The 11792-nt window shown below is 42.5% G+C and overlaps 1 protein-coding gene across 1 annotated transcript in view; it reads left to right on the top strand.

The window, feature by feature from the left end:
- Abhd12 (abhydrolase domain containing 12) overlaps positions 1-11792 on the top strand; it is a 75582-nt gene that overhangs the window by 44462 nt on the left and 19328 nt on the right. The window contains exon 2 of the mRNA XM_021177764.1: positions 4872-4996. Coding sequence (XP_021033423.1) covers positions 4872-4996 — 125 coding nt within the window. The remainder of the gene's footprint in view (positions 1-4871; positions 4997-11792) is intronic.

Here is an 11792-nt window from a genome sequence, read left to right as displayed (position 1 = left end):
TTACTGGCCCTTTAAGTTGGAAATCTTCACTCTCTTCTATATTTATTATCCTTAGGTTTGGTCTTCTCATTGTGTCCTGGATTTCCTGGATGTTTTGGGTTAGAAGCTTTTTGACTCTTGTGCCAATGTTTTCTATGGCATCTTTGCTCCTGAGATTCTCTCTTCTATCTCTTGTATTCTGTTGGTGATGCTTGCATCTATGACTCCTGATCTCTTTCCTAGGTTTTCTTTTGTCTCCCTTTGTGATTTCTTTATTGTTTCTATTTCCATTTTTTGATCTTGTATGGTTTTGTTCAGTTCCTTCACCTATACCTGTGTTTTCCTGTATTTCTTTAAGGGAGTTATTTATGTCCTTCTTGAAGTTCTCTATCGTTGTCATGAGAAGTGATTTTAGACCCAAGTGTTGCTTTTCCTGTGTGATGGTGTATCCAGGACTTACTATGGTGGGAGAACTAGGTTCTGATGATGCCGAGTAGTAGTCTTGGTTTCTTTTGCTGATGTTCTTATGCTTGCCTCCTGCCTTCTGATTATAGATGACTGGAGCCTGTCCTTCCTGTGATCCTGGTTGTGTCTGAACTCCTCAGAATCCAGCTGTCTCTGGGATCCTGGGATCCTGAGATTTTGGGTGTATCAGAGTTCCTGGGAGTCAAGCTGCCTCTGTCACCCTGAGATCCTGGTGTGACCAAGCTCCTGGGATCTTGGGATCCTTGAATCCTGGGTGTGTTAGAGTGCCTAGGATTTGAACCTCCTCTTGGTACTGTGGGTCTGACTGCAGGTAAACTGGTGCAGACTGGAAGGAATCCAAGCCACTAGTTGAGTGCAGTTCCTACGTTCCTGGATAATGCTAGTCGCAGTTACTCCCGGTGGTGTTGGAACAGATGTTGTGTCCCACTCACCCCTGATCCTAAGATCCTGGGCGTGGTAGAGCACCTGGAAGTGGAGCCTCCTCTGGATGCTGTAGGACTGGCTGCAGAGTTTGTGCCCAATATGACTTTTTAAGTTTTAATGTTTTATTTTCAGTTGATTTATTTTTTGTGGGACTGGGGATTAAACTAAGAGCCTCACATGTGATGAGTGAGTGCTCTCTGACTGAGCTACATCCAAAGCTTGAATATTTTGTTTATAAACTATCAACCATTTTTATCCTTTTAGTTTCAAGGTTATAATTTGTGTTTCCCTTGCTTAGCTGTTTTAACATACACGTGCAGGATAGTGTTAAGTCATGCTGATGGCAACGAGTATCCTGCTGTGCCTGGTGTTTCACTCTGGAGTTCTGCTTTGTTTGGATTAGTGGTTTGGCATGGTTATGAGCTTCCCCCATGGCAGGGGACGCGCCTTCCTCCTGGATTCCTTTTTCACTAAGTGCTTTATTGTTGTGACTGCATGTTGGATTTTCCTTGCTTAAGCTATATGTGTTTTTCCATCTTATTACCTGGATTTCATTATTTATTTATACGTGTGTGTGTGTGTGTGTGTGTGTGTGTGTGACACTTGTGTGGTCAGAAAATAATATGTAGGGGTTGGTTCTCTTCTTCCACCATGTGGGAGCCAACTAAGGTCATATATAGGCTTGCAGAAAAGATCTTTACCCACTGAGCCAACCTGCCCGTTTTATCTTCCCCAGCTGCAGGGTACAGCTCCTTCAACCACCATCTTACAAAGTTACCAAGCAGTTCTCCAGGCATTAAGATACAATATACAAGCAATCCAATGTTCTTTTCTCTCACCTTCCCCACAAAATAACATTTTCCACAATTATGTTACAAAAATCAAGCCAGGGCAGAGGTAACAATGAAATCCCTAGAGCTTTTCAGATGTGCCACTTTAAGTTCATTGATGATATTCCTGGTAGGGAGAGAGTGTGTATACACAAGAGACAGACAGACAGACAGACCAACACAGATACTAATGCAGTCCCACCATCATTTCAGTGAAGACATTATACCATCACCACCACTGTTACCATAAATACTGCTGTGCAAATTAAAGAGTTCAGTTTTAGGGCCCCATGGAAAATCTACTCATTGCATTGACTTTTTCAGTTCCCTCTTGTTTCATGATCAGTGAGTCTTGTCTGTGCGCTAAGTAACTTTAAAATGAAACAAAACAAAACAAAACTGAGGGGCTAGAGAGTTGGCTCAGCAGTTTTAAGGGCACTGACTGCTCTTCCAGAGGTCCTGAGTTCAATTTTGAACAACCACACAGTAGCTCACAACCATCTGTAATGGGGTCTGATGCCCTCGTCTGGTGTATCTGAAGACAGCCACAGTGTATTCATAGACTAAATAAATAAATAAATTAGAAATTTAAAAAATCTAAAACAAAACAAAAACCCAAAAAACAAAACCACATTGAATGATTATACAGTTTATGAGAAAAAAAATTGTGACCTCGGACTTGGGAACATGAAGTTTGGAGAGACATGTACCTCTAAGAGGACTCCAGGTCCTGTTCAGTGTCTTGAAGGAAGAGATGTATTCCCTTGGTGCTGAAGTCCTGAGCCTTGAAGGCAGGCTTCATTTCTACCATCAGTTCAGGACAGGCTGCTCACTGTAGAAACTCACTGTAATTAGCAGTACTGGCAGTGATTAAAATTATAGCTAAAGGAATTTCTGATCATTATGATTTATGGCTATAATCCTAGCACCCAGGAGGTGGAAGAAAGTGCATTAATTTATATATTAATAATCATAAGCTCATTGCATGTTACTCTAAGTCGCATTACTTATAGAAAAAATCTTTATTTTATAACATAAGCAGTTTCAGTGAGGGCATTCATATTCTCACAGATTTCTTTTTTAAAATTACGTTTATCTATTTTTTGAACAGACATGGGAACTCAGAGAACAACTTGAGGTAATTCTCTTTTCTGCATGGTTCAAGAGATCAAAATCAGGTCCTTAGGCATGGCAGCAACCACCTGTTTTTACTGAATCATATCATTGGCTCCGTGTTTTCACAACTTCCTAAAAGCCAGGTGGCTCCTGCTGTCTAGTACTTTCAAGCTTACTAATACTACATGAGGTTCAGCATCTAGAAACTTCCATTATACTTACTTAGCTAGGAAAGAAAGGCGCACACGCCAGGTCAGTGTTAGGAAAATCAGTGCTCTCACTGGCCCTCTGCAGGATCTCGGGGACACATGAGCCTGCAGTGCACCTGGGGAACTGCTGTGTCACTTAGCATCTCAGTCAGCATTTCTCAGTATGTCAGTCTAAGTCTTGATGGACCCATTACTTATTTCCGGGCAGTTTCTAATCACACCTAAGGTGAGTTTTAAAACATATATTGGACTGCTGACATGCCCATGTAACAGCAGAGATGAGCCCAAAAGCACTATGCCAAGTTAGTAAGATGGGCACAAAATAAACATTATGACTATCTGAAAGTCTAAAGGCAAAACTGTAGGACAGGAGATCGGAAATTGATGCTGGCGCTGAGGTCAGAGCAAGACTGAGAGTGAGCTGTGAGGGAATTTTAGAGCAGTGGAAATATTCTTCACTCTGTGCCCCTGCCCCAGTCTGTCCACTCATCTTTTATCCTGTTGGAAGGCATTCAGTTGCTGGGATCTTATGCCTCAGGAGAGAGAAAGCCTTTCCACACAACTCAAGTGTTCCTGGCAGCCCCATTCACAGTGCCCCTAAACTAAAACTATATCCATGCCCACAAGTAAGTGATGCTATTTTCAGACTAAACACATGTAGCAAAATCAGGGAAAACCCACGGCTTCATGCAAACACCATTTTCATGTATTTTCATCATTTTCATGTATTTCAGAGTGGTGCTTCCTCCACACTGTGAAACCAATAGCCCGTTTTTCATTGGGATCAGACCAGGACTTCATACTCTTTTACTGAGCCTTATTTTCTTTATATTTTGAAACAGCTTACATAAGATGGAAATCACCTACTCTTTAACGTTAAAAAAACTTAGCAAGAAGAAACTACAAACAAACAAAAATGTGGCACAGACTGGCTTTGAACTCAGACCACTGGGTGTGAGTGGTGCTAGAACTGAGGGCCCTGTGTGAGCTAGGCAAGTCGTCTATGACCGCCTCTGTTTTAATGCCTCAGTTTTAACTTCTTGGATGACAGCAATAAATACAAGTTGATGCATCTTAGAGCCCTCTTTCTCCCCCCTCTCTCTTTCTCTTTCTCTCTCTTCCCCTTTCTCCCTCTCTCTTTTTCTCTTCCCCTTTATCCCTCTCTCCCTCTCCCTTCAACTCTCTCTCCCACTTCTTTCTTTATGAATGTAGAGGCTAGCACCAGACTACAGGTTTGAAAAGGGTGGAGACACTTTAAAGAACACTGAGAAGAGAAATCAGAAGAGTCTTGAGAGCTGAGGCACCAACCCTCCTGATAGGGATTCCGTGGGATGAGTCCAAGGGTTGGTCTCCTTTTCAGCCTCTGGGACCTGGTTGGGCAGGTTCTGCTGATGTTCTGGCGTAAGCACTTCCTGCTTCCCACGAACAGCTAATGTGTAACTTAGCACTGAGCTGGATCAAAGCATTTTAGTAGTAGTGAGCCTTCGAGACCTAGAGAAGCCACTCTGCCAGGATGAGGTGGAAGCGGGGGTCTGATCTCAGGTGGGATGCTTTCTGAGGGCCTTGTGTCTTACCCAGGGGCCAGTGTAACAGATCAACAGGACTGTTGGCCTTTTAAGAATCAAAACGTTCCCTCTAGTACAGTTGAAAACCTAAAGGACTATCTCAATTATTTTAACAAATGCAGATGGGAGACCACTTTTCTCAATGGCCGTGTCCCCTATATGGAAAGATGCCTGTGGCACTTGTGTAGACAGCACAGGTGCTGTTAATAAACTGGCAAAATTGTATGTACTGTCTTTTGACCCATATTTCTTCTGTCTCATAGACGAAAGAGCCTGTGGTTCCGACTAAGGAAGATACTTCTCTGTGTTCTGGGGTTCTACATTGCCATTCCATTTCTTGTCAAACTGTGTCCTGGGATACAGGCCAAACTGATATTCTTAAATTTCGGTAAGTCCTCTGTATCAATTTTTCTTTCTGATTTTAAAGGGTATTTTTTTATTTTAATTGAGATTGAATTTACATGTCATTAAATGTCCAGATTTTAAGTGTACATTGTGTTGAGAAATAGAGCCACCACCCAGACCCAGGGATAGAGTGAGTCTGTGACCTGGGAGGGGCATGGCAAGGATGGCATTACCATCCAGTGTTGCATGTGGGTCCTTAGGGGGCTATATTGTATTGGAGATGATTTCTCTCTCTTGAGCCAAAGTAGATAATAATGTTGGCAGTTAGTTGTCTGAAGCTGCCATGTTAAGAGACATGTTGTCACTTATGTAGTCCAGGTTCATTGAAACCATAGAAAAGAACGCTGTCTTTAAAATAATAACAATAATGACACCTTGTGGTTTTGTTTTAAATTGTTATTATTGGTCCTTTTCTTTCTTTCTTTTTTTAAACCTGCATTTTTTTTCTCATAAAAGAAAAAATATTGAGACATTTTGATTTTTGTGGAATTGTGTGCTGTTTACAAAACAGTTTTAGGCCTTGAGTTAGATGGACCCTGTGTGGTTCCAAAGCTGTTTGAGGGGTAAGAGGGAGGAAAAAGTGAAGAAGTACTGTGCTATGAGGCAGCAGAAGGGTTCCTGGTGTGTTTAGTAAAAACAACCTTTTTTTTTTTTTTTAACATTTTTATACCTAAGATGAGGCAAAGGAGTGTGGGAGGCATTAAAAATGGCTGTGGTCAATGCTGGGATGGGTTGAGGACTCCTCCCCCCAGATCTTTGGCAAGGCTGACTTACAGAGTGAGTCTGGCCCTTGTGAAGGTGCTGTGAGGGCCCAGTTCATGTGAGAGCAGAGCCCAGATGTAGGCAGCTGGGAGGCAGGGCTCGGGCTTCAGAACTTAGTTCAAGGCTTCGTAGGACCTGGTTTTACAGATTTGGGGTGTTCAGTCTGTAATAGACTTAGTTACAGAAAGTTGACAGATACTAACAAGGAATTTCTATTCTTTAAACTAGTAAGGGAAACAGGAATACATATGTTGTATATTAGGAGGTATTTTTAGTTTTTCAAGTGGAAGGTTCTCAAACTTCTAGGAATTTATGATCTCTACGTTTGGTAACTTGTAAGGAATAAACTTAAGAAACAAAATCATACAAAAAAACAAGGCAGTGTTGTTTTTCAGATTTAGTGTCCCCTTAAAGGAAGTACAGACAAGAAGCTGGGATTTGCAAGCATGAAGCCCCAAGGACTGTAATTTATTGGTAGAGCCCTTATAACTGACCTAAGCCTAGGCCTAGGTAGCCTAGGGCTGTGTTCTCTGCTGCTTGGCACAGAGTTAAGTGCCAGCAAAGATCTGGTTTGGATTTTTTTTTTCTCCTCACTAGATTCTACGAGGTTCATTAGACACAGTGCCCAGTTTTACATGCTGGTTTTCTGAAGAGATAGTAACTATTCCACACGCACAGAACTTTGGGTTCTCTAGTCTAGTCATGTATCTCTAACAGGAGGCTCTGTAATGGGCTGTCCCCCAGGTTTATGCCCCCCCCAACACTGTGTCACAGAGAGGAAGTTGTAAGATGGCTACCTCTTCCAGAGGTCTTGAATTCAATTCCCAGCAACCACATAATGACTCACAACCATCTGTAATGGATCCAGTGACCTCTTCTGGTGTCTGAAGACAGGTATGGTGTACTCATGTACATAAAATAAATAAATCTTTAAAAAAAGAGATGGCTCTGGTGCAGGCTTGGTTTGGGATTTTATTGATTTTGAAGCAGTTGGACTTAAACCCAGGGTCTCGCCTGCTGCAGGAGCACTGTAGCAGTGAACTCCTTCCCTGGGCAGTATTTCTGAAGGGATGATAGGATAAAAATCTGTCTGTGGGTTTCTGGGTTGTTTTGTTTTTAAATTACTTGAGCTAGGGAGGAGGTGCAGTAGATAAAGTGCTTGGTGCTCAAGAATAAGGATCTAAAATTGGATCCCCAGCACCCACATAAAAAGCTGAGTGTGGTGGCACTGTAACCCTGGTGCTGAGTAGTAGAGACAGGCTGATCCCGGGGCTCACCTACTAACCAGCCTAGCTGAAAATGGGTAAACGCCAGGTCGAGTGAGAGATTCTGTTTCAAGAACTAAGGTGGAGTCTGAGCATGGGGATGCACGCAGTGTACCCCAGCACATGGAAGGCAGAGGCAGGTGCAGCTCTGTAAGTCATTTGGTCAAGATAATGAATTCCAGGCCAGCCAGATAGTGAGACTTTCTCCCCCTGCAAAAGTAGAAAAGTGGTTAAGAAAGATATCCTGACATCAATCTTTAGCCTTTGCTTGAGCAAGCATGGCTACACACACACACACACACTCACTTGTATGTGACCATAGTGTAGCTCACAACATATATACACAGACACACACACTCACACAATCACATACTCAGACATACATACACACACATACGCATAGACACACATACTAATGCATACATATACATCCACTCACACATACACATTTGCACACTCACACACATACATATAATGAATACACATCATACACATACTACATACTTATACTCATACACACCACATATACCATATACACTCACATACACTACACTCAGACACACTCATCCATATCACATACTCTCACATAGGCATACCACATTCAAACACAACTCACTCACATACATATTCATACACACACCACATTCACACATACCACACACCCTCACACATGCACATACATCACATACACAGACACATACTTACACACACATACTCACACACACTCATACAAACACAAATCCACAAACCCACTCACACACACAAGTCACACTCACATTATAAACCCTCATACAGGTATAGACCACACACACATACATACATACACACAGACACACATACTCACACTCATGCACACTCACAGACACACCCACACCCATACTTACTCATACCACACACTCACATACCTAACACACTCACACATGCACGCACATGTGAAGCTGGAAGGAGAAACCCAACTCTGAAAACTTGTTTTCTGACCTGTGTCCCTGTGCAGTAGCACATACATACACCACCCACAACAAAGAACAAAGAATATTCTTGTCACTGATGGGCATCATTTTAGGGCAGTGGTTGGCTATCCCCACAGCCTTTCCCACAGCACCACTGGCCTTGCCCTTTCTGCCTTGCTCCCATGGTGAGGCCTGCTCTCCTGGGAAGAATGGGCAGAATGGCTCAGAACTTGCCGAGTTATCTGTGACCACCTTTGTGTGTGACGAGCTGCCCTTTGGACTGGAAAGCAGTAGAGGCTTTGGGGCTGGGATTTTATCTCAGGCCAGAAAAGTCTGTGTATGTACAAGCTCTGTTCTTTTATCTTACAGATGGGACTCAGGACTTGTGCTGCCCATCCTGACAACCTTTAGGGCTCAGGACAGGGTTAATATAGTCATGAGTTTATAGCAAATTTATCTGAAAATAAATGTACAGTATGATTTACAAGAAAACTCTGCTTTAAGGCATTATCCTCCTTTAGATGCAGGTTCTTAGAAAAAAAAGGAGTTCTTTCAAAATGAAAAAAGTTAACTGAAAAACAGGGAATGGAATAAGTAACAATGAGAATCCCTTGAGAAACGTTAATATTGTAGTTTATTGCCTGTTTTGTATGTGCCTGTTCATAGGAGCATGCTTCTTGGGTCCCAATGTTCCTTCCCACATCTAATTCCATCTCAGTGCTGTTTGAGCGAGCCTGGCATCTGAAGGGGTAGAGTGTGCCTCCACCTGTCCCTTTGCTGTCCTGTCTCAAGGGTTAGGAACATGTCTCCCAGCAAAAGGAAAGTCTTGGTTCAGTGGCAGAGACAGGAGAGAAACTCAAACTTTCTTGGAAAATGGTTAGCTCTATTAAACACTAGCCTCCTTCATCCTTCCCTGAGCAGTCCTTGTTAAACCCCTCATAATGTTCATTCTTACCTCTTTATCTCCCATAGAAGCCTCTGGTTGACCTTATAAAATTATTGGAATTGATAAAACCCAGATAACCTGCTGAGCCCTGTTTGTCGGTACCACCCCTGGGACAAGGCAGTTAGTTCTATTACTCACAAAGATGGAATGAGATGTAGCCAGATAGCAGTCACAAATGCCCATCCCAGCCTAGTAGCTCCATCCAGCCTTTCACCCATGCAGATACTTTTCCAGATCAGCTTTCATAAAAATGTGGTAAATCAAGTTGTTTTCTATTCATTTGCATATTTATTTACTTTCTCTTTACTGAATACCTGTATGTGGACGATCTGTCTCAAGTCATGCCCTTTGGGGTTTTTGATTGCTGATACATGACAGCATAGCGTAGTTAGAGTAAATGTAAGTCTGGAGAAGCCAGAGACCTGCTGGTATGGTTTCTGACCTGTTATAGCCAAGTCCTGTTTATAAGGAACCTGTGAGAGGTAGTGATAAGAGCTGGACCACATCTATGGAGCATGGAGTAATGAATGCTCTATGTGGGAGCCATTTCTGTTGTGATGCCCATGAGCCACATACTCTGCTCCTATTTTAGCTATTGTATAAGTCAGTGCCTCCACTGCCTTATCTGGCATCAATGGGAGGGGAGGCCCTTGGTCCTGTGGAGGCTCGATACCCCAGTGAAGGGGAATGCTAGGGCAGTAAGGCAGGAGTGGATTGGTGGGTGGGGGAACACACTTATAGAAGCAGGGGTTGGGGTGTGGGATAGGAGGTTTTTGGAGGGGAAACCAGGAAGGGGGATATCATTTGAAATGTAAATAAAGAAAATAACCAATTAAAAAAAAATCAGGCAGCATCCCACAATAATGGGGATCACAAAGGGTTGATGGCTAAGAGAGATGTAATAACCACATAAGAGAGGGAGTCAGTATGGTGAGGAAGAGTGAGCCACTGTACTTAAGAAGCTACCTCTCCCTAATGCACTCCTTATCCCAATTTCCTGCCGTGTGGGATTTCTGATCACTTAGACCCACATTGGCCAGGTGGTTCCTGTAACTATAGTTCTCTGGGGCAATGTAAACCTGGGGACTAAACATGCCCTCTGTCAAGGTCTGCATAAGCAAGAACACGAAGGGCAGGAATAAAGGTGAACTGGCAGACCAGCTTCCTGGGATGATCTGGTCGTATAGAACAAAACTCCCCAGTTCCTGAATTTCCTTGGCTTGGAACTTTCTAGATTAGCTGTTAATCCTCAGAAAACCACTTGGTCAGGAATTCATCCAGAACCCTAGAATCCAAGAATCCCAATGGTGCTTCATGGCTCTATATTGGCCTCCTTCTCTGTACAAAGTATTGAGTATGTTAGGATGCTGAGCTAGGAAAAACAAGTTTTCCAAACCTTTCCCCCCTGAGGAGGGTGGCTGTGATTCCACCTTCAGAGGCAGGACTGATAATGTGAGTTTCACATTACCAGTGATTACCTGACTTGGATTTTTATAATATGTGAGTTTATTTTAAGTGTTTAGAAAGAAAGTCATTGTATTAATTACTTTTCTGTTGCTATGATAAAATGTTGTGACCAAAATTAATTTATGGAAGAAAGAGTTTATTTTAGCATATGGTTCCAGAGGGGTAAGAGTCCATTGTATTGGAGATATATAGAAGCAAGCAGCAGGCAAGGCAGCAAAAGCAGGTATCTGAGAGATCACATCTCCAACTGTAAGCACAAAGGAGAAAGAACTGGAAGTATGCTGACACCCAATGATCTAATTTCTCCAGCAAGGCTGTACCACCCCACCCTACCCCACCCTGCCACACCTGTGCTCCAACACCACCACAAACTGGGAACCAAGTCTTCAGATACCTACATGAACCTACAGTGGACATTTCTCTTTCAAGTCACCATAGTCCTATAGAAAAAAGGTTAGTACACAGTAATACAACACATGGGTCTAGGTTTCTCAAGAGATGCTAAGGTCAACAGGTCAGTAAGGTGGCTCAGCAGGTAAAACCACACAAGCCTGACGACCTAAGTTTAATCCCCAGAACCACAGTAGAATGAGAGAACTGACTCCCAAAAGTTATCCTCAGACGTCCACGACATTCCACGAGACATGCATGAATACCGTGCTCATACACGTATGGGGCAATAGTGAAGGATGCTTAAGCGTGTTTACAGTGACTATGTATAATCCTGTGGTAACTTACAACAAGGTTTAAAAAGTAAACAAACTTGGGGCTGGAGAGATGGCTCAGTGGTTAAGAGCACCGACTGCTCTTCCAAAGGTCCTGAGTTCAAATCCCAGCAACCACATGGTGGTTCACAACCATCCATAATGAGATCTGATGCCCTCTTCTGGTGCATCTGAAGACAGCTACAGTGTACTTAGATATAATAATAAATAAATCTTTAAGAAAAAAAAAGAGTAAACAAACTTAAAAGCAAAAAAGGCTAGGTAAAAATCTATGAGCTGGTTTACTTATTCTTTTAAGAATTTACCCTTGTGAATAAAATTGTAAAGTGGCTTTATAAGTGCATTGTTTATTTAGGAATGAGATAGGAGTACTGATATATTTACAGATGTCCATGTCCTAAGTAAGCACAGCTCATTTGCTGTTTTTAACATGCCTGTCTGAGATGGCGCTAGGTAATTCAGGAAGACACAAATCTCTGTAGGCAGTTTTGGCTCTATCAGTTATGTTAAAGTTTACAACATGCACACACACACACACTCACACACACACACACACCAGTTAGCAACAAAGGCAAACTGGATGCCAGTCAAAGGCTTCTCTGCTGCTCTTCCTCAAGTCCCCTCTCTCTCTCTCTCTCTCTCTCTCTCTCTCTCTCTCTCTCTC

Source organism: Mus caroli, chromosome 2 (assembly GCF_900094665.2).
Source record: "Mus caroli chromosome 2, CAROLI_EIJ_v1.1, whole genome shotgun sequence".
Classification (NCBI taxonomy): domain Eukaryota; kingdom Metazoa; phylum Chordata; class Mammalia; order Rodentia; family Muridae; genus Mus; species Mus caroli.
The sequence above is the reverse complement of the archived record's forward strand: the minus strand, read 5'-3'. Positions and strand labels throughout refer to the sequence as shown.